Genomic DNA, 10,415 nt, shown 5'->3' with positions numbered 1-10,415 from the left:
ACTACTACTACTACTACTACTAACACTAACAACAACACTACTACTACTACTAATAACAACAACAACAACAACAACAAACTAGATGTGGGTATTGTTTATTTGCTGATCACAGCAGACTTTTATGAAGACTTTTATTTTCGTCATTACTTTAATATCAGTCATCTCCGTCATCATAATCATGATCAAAATTGCTTTAAAAAGGACTAGTCTGAGATGACTGAAACAAAAAAACCTCAGATAGAGTGTACACTGACACATTAGCATGACAACACTGTTACTATATTACATTTTACTGTATTTATTTCATATACATAGTTAATCTCATGAGGAAGGATGCCCACGCTTTTGCTTTTAGCACGTATAATAGACATAAAATGAGCATTACCAGAAGGGAGGCTGTGAACTCTCGCCTGTCCATATTGTACGCGAGGACTAGGGTTGTTTTGGAGGAAGTTAAAGCAGATCCCGAAACAGAAAGAGAGAGAAAAAGACCCGTCATTTAACAGGGGGGAGGGGGGCAATAACGATTGCAGCACCCGTATCGGTATCCCCGATTCCGGATTAGTTAACTCATACACTAGCCTAAGCGACCCAGTGTTCCGCTGGCGACAGGGGCTGAAGTTATTGTTTGTTTTCTTCATAAACATCAGGCTTGTGTAAGGGCACGGTAGCAATTTAGCTCACAGGCTACACCACAGCACTAATACAGACTCATATTTACTAGATCTCCAGCTTCAGGTGAGTTGTAAAATCAATATGTATGCTTGTACATGTTCAATCCAGAGACTGGTCGTGGATTTGTTAAGAGAGATGTTGTAATTGACATGAAAGCTAACTGACGTTAGCAAACGAGCTCATTTGTTATGCTGTTAAAGGACATTGAGACGATTTAATAGTCGTTTATCTGTGTATAAGCTTCCTTCCTGGTTAAAATCAGTCATTTACACGCTGTGATGTTGATCTATCTCTATTCAGGCTCTGAATAATCAGGTGCGTCTAGTTACCCTGACAGTCGCGCTGGATTGTGTCGTTTTACATTTGCATTTCATTTAAAACGTACCACTTTTTCCTCAGATCGTTGTCTCGAGCTAATATACATAAGATGACATTTTTATTCAATGCCCCTAACTCAATAACAATCGATCAGATATGGATTTTACAGCGCTGTCTTGCTTTTATATAAATGCACAACCAGCAGCCGCATCAAATACAGTCACTTTCTGCTTGTATGTTTACAGCACACTGAAACAGGTGAGGAGTATTGCGAAACAAGCCGTTTTAAATAAACAGCCATTTACTATAAGGCTAAAGCCTCCATTACTCTATAACGCCTTTATAGTTCAAAAGCAGCGTCAATATAAGACGCGCATGATGAGTACGCACTTGATTATTTGTTGCGGTGTGCTGTTGAAATGGATGGCATTCTGCTTTTCTCATGCATGCTAAAGGAAAGTGTTCTACCATGTGATCCGACTTTACCGAGTGTCATGGGTTCCAGATTAAATATGGAGTCGTTAAACTGTTGGCAGTCGTAGGCTGTCTCTCAAAATCTAGCGAGCTGCCTATCTAAACAGTTCAGAATAGTATACTACTCGTACTATACAATATATGCAGTACATAGTATGTCATCTGCACACATTATGCACATTATGGTTTTACACAGAAGTCAAAACAAGGAGCTTTTGTTGGTCGTTATGGCAAATTTGCATGACCTTGTGAACCATACAAAATCTGCATAGGAAACTTCCCAATTACATGTATTCTTATTAAAATGACTGGATTTCATCAGCGAAAATTAGCCAAGCTATGGTAAATGTAACCACACTGCACTGTAAATGCTCTAGCGTGAAAGTTTTGCCTTTTTTTTGTGGTTAGTTTGTACTTTGAATTATTTTTGCAGTTGCTGTTACTATGTCGTAGGAACTAGAGCCCGACCGATAAGGTTTTTTGGGGCCGATACCGATATTAGGGAGTAAAAAAAGGCATATATTGATATATCGGCCGATATTCTTTGTGTATAGTACAGTACCAGTCAAAAGTTTGGACACATTCCCATTCGTGTGTCCACACATTTGACTCCACTATATATAGGATACAATATATACATAAACAGAATATATATAAACACATTTTTTGCAATGATCACTCAAATGTGGTGATCAAACACTTATAATGACGTGACAGAGATACGTAATGGAGGCAGGGCATTTATTAACAATTTAACAAACTTTATTATCCAAAATGAGTCTGACATCAGTGCGCTGAACAGTAAAGTTGAAGTTTATCCAACTTTTATTCAATTCAAATCGATTCGACTTTATTCCGTTAAAGTTAATTTCACTTCGAAACATTCATTCACGGATTTGCGCTACTGTCTTCACACACAGACGAAACTTACTAGAGAAGTGTGAAGTGTGATATAATATACCTCTGTAAATAAATACAATATAAATTCACGTCTCGCGCACTTTAATGCCCTTTGAATGTAACGTGTACGTTCCCTTGGAACTGGAATCATGGCGGAATTTCATGTGAAGTCCACTTCGCAGGGCACTTACGGTCGAATAAGACAACGGGTGAATGCTGCTGCCTGAACAAGTCCTTACTGAAGTGAAAGTGTTGACTGGTGTCACTATCTCGCGAACGCGCTGGCGGATCTCCACCAAATTCGGGGGATCCCTACAGCTCGAGGAGCCCTCTCGAACGCCACCCTCCGCACGTTGGTAGCCCCCCGGGATCGGTGCCGGATCGTGAATTTAACCACCTGTAACTCCCAAACCCCGGGGACTATCAACGCGGAGGTGGTCTCATTCGAAAGCAGGCCTCTAGGATTCGCGTTCGAGAGGGTTCCTCGAGCTGAAGGGATCCCCCGAATTTGTTACGGAGATATGGCCGTTCAAAGTTTCAGTGGTTTTCCATAGACTTAAGCTTCAAAAGCATTTCATCCAGGTCGCCAGTAGCAAACAATAGAGCGCGCTCTGCTGGACAAACTAAGTAATTACACCATTTCAAGCATTTGATCTGCGTTATATGTTCTGTAAAAAAAAAGGTTCATATCGGTGGCATATTCGCCGATACCGATATATCGGCAACAGGCTCATATCGGCCGATAATATCGGCAAAACGATATATCGGTCAGGCTCTAGTAGGAACATCAGGGTCGTGCTGACATTATCGCTGTGCAGTAGTATATCTGAGAATGTATTTATATTACAAGATAAAGCTGCAGCCACATTTACTGTACCAACTTTACAATTTTCAGTAGAAATCCAGGAATCTCATGTGAGGTCGAAAGATTTTCCCACTCAGATTTCACAACGGGTTGACAAACAGAAGGCTGCTTGGTTTACAAAAAAATCGGGTTACATCTGTTTAAATTTCTACTTGCTGAATTAGACAAATTAAACTGAATTAATCAGGTTCAGCAGCATGTTGAAAATAACACAGATGAAAGCTAGGCTGTGAGGAATAGACTTGCAGTTTTCAAATGCCATGCACTGTATAAAGGTCCAAGATCATGTCATTTTCATAAATCACAATTTTTAAAACAGGACTTTTTGTCCACTGGAAGTTTTTTCATAGAGACATTTCGTCAACTCAGCAGTTGGTATGTTGTAGTTCACTCAGTAGTACTACACTCCATTGAACGCACTGTACTTCTATCTTCACAGCCTCGTTTTCACTCCTGTCAAAAATTAAATATGGCGCTATCCAGACTAAGGTCTGTGTGATAAAGTTGTGGTGATGATGAAGCATCCTATTATTTAACATTTTGTGTTGCTTAATACATTCTGTGTCACATAATGTTTTTAAAAACAGTAGGCAATGCAACATTATGTGAGCTAGAATTAATTTTGGGCGTCCAAGTCAAATATGCAGCCTAGGTATGCAGGCAGCTTGTTAGGTTTTGAGACAGAGCCGAACTGTCATGAAGATGAACCATAAAGAGGCTTAAAGACTTTATAGTGATTTTATGTGTCATATGGGCTGGCCAGGGTACACGTGAGATTACTTCATTTCAACACTGCTGTGTTTCAACCCTAAGACGATCAGAGGAAAGACATCAGCGATTTTTCAATATCCTGGTTATTTTCAGGGGTGTTCATTTCTTTCCATGTATTTCTTTAGTTTATTGGCAGTTACATTTTTTCGTAATAGCTGTGTAGTATTACAGAAATAATGTGATATACTACAATGTCTTTTAAGAGACAGCAAGTGTTCCCGGTAGGTGACTTTGAGTTATGGTGTTTGTGTGGAGGAGCTCTTCTGGCCACTTGTGAATCCTTCTGAACCATGATGAGGGCTTTTCTTACAGCAGCTTTTTAGTATTTACTGCTGCTTGAAGTTGAACACTATATTTATTGTTCAGATATTTTCTTTAGTAATTGGAATTCAATGTAAGCCATTTTTAAAGCAAATCAAGCATTCCTGAGGGTCATTTCATGATGCCTTACTTATTTGTAGCCTAAATATATTTGTCAGTGAACATAAGCTAAGCTTTCATGTAGGATCTGCATGGTAATAAGAAATGCCTGTTGGATTTTGATATTCATGCTAATTTTGGTGTAGAAAGAAGCAAGAAAAGCGTTTTGCAAGGTTTGAGCGGGATATGTCGAAAAACAGTTATTTCTCTCAACTTCTCTGCATTTAAAGTGGAAAAACTGATGCCTTATCTTGATGAAAGCTAACAAAATCAGTTTTTTGAACATGCACCATAGACCTTCACGCGGTAGTCACGGTAGCGCTATATTTAATTTTTGACAGTAATGAAAACTAGGCTGTGAGAAAAAAAGTACAGTGCGTTCAGAGGATTGTGCAGTTATTTAGCAACATACCGACTGTTCAGCTAACGAAACTGACATGACATGGAAAGCCTTGATTTCCACAGACATGCTAAAAACTGTCCTACTGTTCTGAGTTTCAAAATGTAACCTAATAGCCCAACCTTGCCGTTGGATGCTGTTTTCACTACTAAATGAAAGACTAATTACATAATCCACTCCACATTTGATTTTATCTGCCTGGTTTTAGCCCAGTTGTTACATAATATGAAGATGAGCAGTTAAAAGGTACTAATAGGTCTAAGTTTCAGCACTTGAACCTATGATCATATGCCATGTCAGTGGTTTTACAAAGTGTTTGTTTAATGTTAAAGCTGATTTTATTTTAATTTTTTAACATTGAAACAGCACTCCCCCCGATATGACTCTCAATATAGCAGCAGGAAAGGTGGGTTTACATTGTCTGGATGTAATATCTTGCGGTTTACTCATAAGCAGAGATATTTTTTCCATCTAAATGTTTGCATCCGGATTCTGTTGCCAGTTTGAAACTATTGTTTGCTCTTGTATTAATCTGGAGACTGATTTAGATCAAGAAAGTCAAATGAACTTTTATCATTAGAAGTTTAGTATCGCTATACCATCTTTATTATAGGTGTTTTATTGTATATGTCTTTGAAGGTGATACGATTCACATTTTTGAGATAATTGCTGAAAGAAACATCAAACCTTATCAAACTATGCCATGGTTTAAATTATTGGTTTTATTGGTTACATGGTTTTAATCTATCTATCTATCTATCTATCTATCTATCTATCTATCTATCTATCTATCTATCTATCTATCTATCTATCTCCTTTGCCATTATCAAACACTTAGTTGTTTTTAAAACAGTAATTTAATCATTTAAAAAAAAATGAATAATTAGTATTGCCTGTTAAATGTAATCTTCAGCCAATCTGATGTATATTTCCATTTTTTATACTGTACATTACAATATCATGATGCCTAAATTCACTTGTAGCATTTAAAAGGATTAGTTTTAGTATTTACTACTTTTTATTTTATTTATTAAGACAAAATAATATTGAATTTTAATATGGTTAATATGGAAAAATTATGACTTAATTAAATAAGTTGTAGTCATCCTAATTTATGATCGCTGCATGCTCTGCCATTCAAATGTTGTTTATTGGCACAATATATTATGTGACCTGAGATCCTCCGTTAATGCCAGCTAGTTTTTTGATGGTGGTGGTTGTTACAGGATGTACAATTCCATGCAACGCCATTTTGATTAACTTCCTAAAGTGTTTAGCAGTGATCCTGATCCATACCCTCACTTTCCTGGCCTGGATAAACAGCAGTACCTCAACCGATGGACCTGCTGTATTGATTAAAAATGGAGAAGCATTTAGTGAATGGCGTGTTCATTTCGTGTTCTCGCTTAAAAAGGGAAGTCTGTGTGTTTAACAGTAGGCGGGCAACAGTACATGTTGTCTGTAAGAGCTAGTTTCTCGTGACTTTGGTAGATAGAGTGCACATGACCTGTTTGAGAGTGCAAGCAGAATCATGGGTTTTGTCATTGAAACAAAAAAGGCTTTTATAGCACCCTTAGGTGGTTAAGTTCAATCAAATGGGTGATTGTGCTTTTAGCTATAGTAGTTAGCTTACTACATGCTACAAGCCACGGTTCCTGTCCTGTCTGCATGTCCTTGAAATAGGCCTGTTTGAGTACAACCAGTTTTGGCTTTCACTTCCTTTTTATTCATAGGAGTTGTGCTGTTGAAATCTTGGCTTCATGCTCTGTGCTTTCTCCTCCCCAGCTGTGACACTATGACATCAAGGAAGAAAGTTCTTCTGAAGGTGATCATTCTTGGAGACTCTGGGTGAGTTTCCACATCCAATGCCCTTGTAATAAAGTCGGGGCTACTGCCACTTTCATTTAGCTTTTAAAGGGATTGTTCACCCAAAAATGTTCATTATTTACCCCCCTCGTGTCGTTCCAAGCCTGTATGAGTTTCTTTCTTCTGTTGAACACAAAAGAAGATATTTTGAAGAATATGGGTAACCAAACAGTTGACGGTAGCCATTGGCTTCCATGTTTTAGTTTTTTTTTGTTTCCATAAAATGGAAGTCAGTGGCTGAGTAAATGAAGATCGAATTTAAATTTTTGGGTGAAGTATGCCTTTAAGTGTGAAATTTTAGAGCATTCTGTTAATCGATTAAAGGTTTAAATAGATTTGAACTCAATGCAATGTATCTTGCAGTGCTATATTTAGCAGTGACGCTACTAAATATAAAGCACCATGGGAAAAGAGCTTGTAAATTTGAGTTGAGAAGTTTTGTGCTTAAAGGGTACAGCAAAATATGAATAATAAAGAAGAAAACAAACAAAACATCTTTGTTGCGTTGATTTTTGTTGCTGACAAACATACAGCATGATCTGTGTAGTCTGATTCACAAATATACGAGTCGGTTATTTTTACTCCCGTTTGAATCTGTCTAACAAATTGCTCGCTGAATCAGAACAAACATGTGACTCACTCCATTTTTGGATGTTTATATGACAAAAAAAGAAACATGTACTTTCACAGTTTTATTGTAATAAATGTAAAATATTTAGGGTATGATATTTCAAATGGTTTTGAGAGAAGTCTCCTATACTCAATAAGGCTGGATTTATTTGATCAGAAATACAATTTAACATGAAAGCTTTAAAAAAAAAAATTATATATATATATATATATATATATATATATATATATATATATAAATAAATTATTATTATTATTGCATACACTTTTATGGACACTGAGTGATTTTATTTTTAATTTTATAACAATTTTTTTTTTATTAAACTTGTCAATCATAGGATAAATCAAACTGCACTAATTGCACTTTTAATTTAAGGCAGGACTATAATCCGTTGCCATTGAGTGCTAAATGAACCGTGTCCCACAGAGATATGCCACGTGCATTTAGATATTCAGCTCAAAATTGTATATAGAAATGTTTGAACATGCATTATAAATACACAGCTGTAAAAACATCCAGTTACACCCTATTACCTCCTAAAAGCCTTTCATTTCCTCATTTCCTCTTATGAGCTTTCCAGATGGGAAAGTTTGTTGGTGGGATATAAATTCTCAAGAAAGTAGTTTGTTTCATAAAGGGAATGTAAATTTTGTTATGGCCTGCATTATTAATGTTCGTAGAGCGTTTCATTTGGTATGACTCCTAGTTCTGCACAGTCACAAATAGATGTGTTGGTTCTCCTGTTTTGCGGGTATAAATATTGTTTTGTATCAACAGGGTTGGGAAGACATCTCTGATGAACCAGTATGTGAATAAGAAGTTCAGTAATCAGTACAAAGCTACTATAGGAGCAGATTTCCTGACAAAAGAAGTGATGGTTGATGACCGACTTGTCACAATGCAGGTAGAGATGACCGGTTATTTTTCTAAAAGCATGTGAAATAAAAAAAATGAAAGCATCTGAAGCATTTTTCTTTTCCCATACCAATGCGTGTCATCTCATTACTTCAACTAGCTTTACATTTTCATTTTATAGACTGAGAGAAGGCTTTAAAGGATGCAATTCAACAAAAATATTATTTCTGTCGTCATTACTCACCCTAATATGGTTTCAAAAATGTATGATGTTTTATTTCTACTGAGGAACACAAAAATGATAACAGCGTCACTTGCATACTGTATAAATCTGTATGTCTGTTTTTAAATGTGTTTTATAATGCAGCCTGACAGAATGTCCATGTATGAATGAAGGTTTATGTGAGTGTTCTGTGTTGTTTCATTCAGATATGGGACACAGCAGGTCAAGAGCGGTTCCAGTCTCTGGGTGTTGCTTTCTACCGCGGTGCCGACTGCTGTGTGCTGGTGTTCGACGTCACTGCCCCAAACACCTTCAAGACACTGGACAGCTGGAGGGACGAGTTTCTCATCCAGGCCAGCCCGCGTGACCCAGAGAACTTCCCCTTTGTGGTGCTGGGCAACAAAATCGATCTGGAGAATAGGCAGGTGGGTGCAATGATTTCTGTCATAAGGGTACATTGAGATTGACGTTTTATACTGTTATTTTAGCATGTTGGTCGCACCGCATGACTTTAATTTGATAAATGTTTTCAAAATATTTTTTTAAGAATTAAAGCCATTTTGTAATTTTTCTGTAATGTAAATAAAAATAAAAGATTATGACGAGCTACTTAATGTTTTCTTTTAATGAGGATTTTTCTTCATTATCTGTGACCCTGGACCACAAAACCAGTCATAAGGGTCAATTTTTTGAAATTGAGGTTTATACATCATCTGAAAGCTGAATAAATAAGCTTTCCATTGATGTATGGTTTGTTAGGATAGGACAATATTTGGCCGAGAAACTATTCGAAAATGTAGAATCTGAGGGTGCAAAAAAATCAAAATATTGAGAAAATAGCGTTTAAAGTTGTCCAAATGAAGTTCTTAGCAATGCATATTACTAATCAAAAATTACGTTTTGATATATTTACGGTAAGAAATTTACAAAATATCTTCATGGAACATGATCTTTACTTAATATCCTAATGATACGCCGTGACTGAGTGTGGAATCATGGGAGTTGTCGTCTTCATCCAGCCGATGCAATCCGACGGGACGCGGGCAGAAATCATGTTCATGGATGAGCTAATGATTTATTAACGTAGTAGAATGAAGCAGGGTGAGGCTGAAAGCTGTCGAAGCGAAACGAGACTGCTGAACGAGCGCGACACATGTACGGCTCGAAAGCAGCGGAGCTTTTATTATGCCACAGTCGACTGCTTCCGCTCTTTCCGGTCGTGCGTATGTGAGGTATAGCAGCGCTGTTTTATCATACTAGATACATTTGAAAGTTCTGTTATAATGCTACACTGTGCGGTCATCACCCGTCTAATAAAACACATAACATATTAAAGCGTCTTTGGTGTTTCCATGTTTTCTAAAGAACAATGACGTCAAAGTTATTACGTCATTGGCAGGCGACACAATGACACTATAGACACGTTCCGTGTCACTATTTAAAATAGCTTATTTGTCTGGATTTAAACATTCTTCGAAACATTTGGGATAATGTAAGTACACAAGTCAGCAAAATATATAACACTGTTCTAGTGGTTTTTGGATATTTTAATAAACAAATCTTACATATTGTGCCTTTAACTAATTCTCTAAGATCATTAAGAAATGGATTTCTGGAAGCACCTTTTTAGTAGCTTAGTCGGTATAGGGTCTAACATACATGCTGTTGATTTAGATTATTTAACAAGATTATATAATTCTTCCTCTCCTATCAAGATATTCAGAGAAGTTGAGACAAATCAGGAAGTTTATTAACAAAATGACTTTTAGTGGTAGAAGTGAAGTTCTACCATATTTGTAACAAGGAGGTGATTTTGTATCCTTGGCCAAATGGAGTATACATGACAATAAATGTTCTGATAAGTCATCTCTCTGCTTCAGTATTTTAATGCCAACAACATCAATTACATGTGACAATATTAAGTCTGTATGATTGTGAATCATACAGAGATGGATGAAGACCATCTCTTTTCAACAGGTCAGGTCTGCTCCAAAAACTTGTCCAATTGTCTATGAAA

The 10,415-nt window shown here is 36.9% G+C and overlaps 2 protein-coding genes across 4 annotated transcripts in view; one reads left to right on the top strand and one right to left on the bottom strand.

Annotated features, from left to right (window-relative positions):
* LOC107600283 (S-adenosylmethionine mitochondrial carrier protein) overlaps positions 1-432 on the bottom strand; it is a 52,186-nt gene extending 51,754 nt beyond the window's left edge. Inside the window, exon 1 of the mRNA XM_016292132.1 lies at positions 386-432. Coding sequence (XP_016147618.1) covers positions 386-418 — 33 coding nt within the window. The 5' untranslated portion in view covers positions 419-432. The remainder of the gene's footprint in view (positions 1-385) is intronic.
* An 8-nt stretch (positions 433-440) lies between these two features.
* The window catches only part of LOC107600284 (ras-related protein Rab-7a), a 17,737-nt gene continuing 7,762 nt past the window's right edge, over positions 441-10,415 (top strand). The window contains exons 1-5 of one of the 3 annotated variants that reach the window (XM_016292136.1): positions 441-732; positions 2,429-2,438; positions 6,606-6,671; positions 8,098-8,224; positions 8,605-8,823. In XM_016292136.1, coding sequence (XP_016147622.1) covers positions 6,619-6,671; positions 8,098-8,224; positions 8,605-8,823 — 399 coding nt within the window. In that variant the 5' untranslated portion in view covers positions 441-732; positions 2,429-2,438; positions 6,606-6,618. Of the gene's footprint in view, positions 751-2,428; positions 2,439-6,604; positions 6,672-8,097; positions 8,225-8,604; positions 8,824-10,415 lie in introns of all 3 variants that reach the window. The other 2 variants (XM_016292133.1, XM_016292134.1) reach the window with 2 other exon arrangements.

The sequence above is a fragment of the Sinocyclocheilus grahami genome, unplaced genomic scaffold, assembly GCF_001515645.1.
Source record: "Sinocyclocheilus grahami isolate Dianchi unplaced genomic scaffold, SAMN03320097.WGS_v1.1 scaffold281.1, whole genome shotgun sequence".
NCBI classification, from domain to species: Eukaryota; Metazoa; Chordata; class Actinopteri; order Cypriniformes; family Cyprinidae; genus Sinocyclocheilus; species Sinocyclocheilus grahami.
Note: the sequence above shows the minus strand (reverse complement) of the source record. Positions and strands in the feature narration are given on the sequence as shown.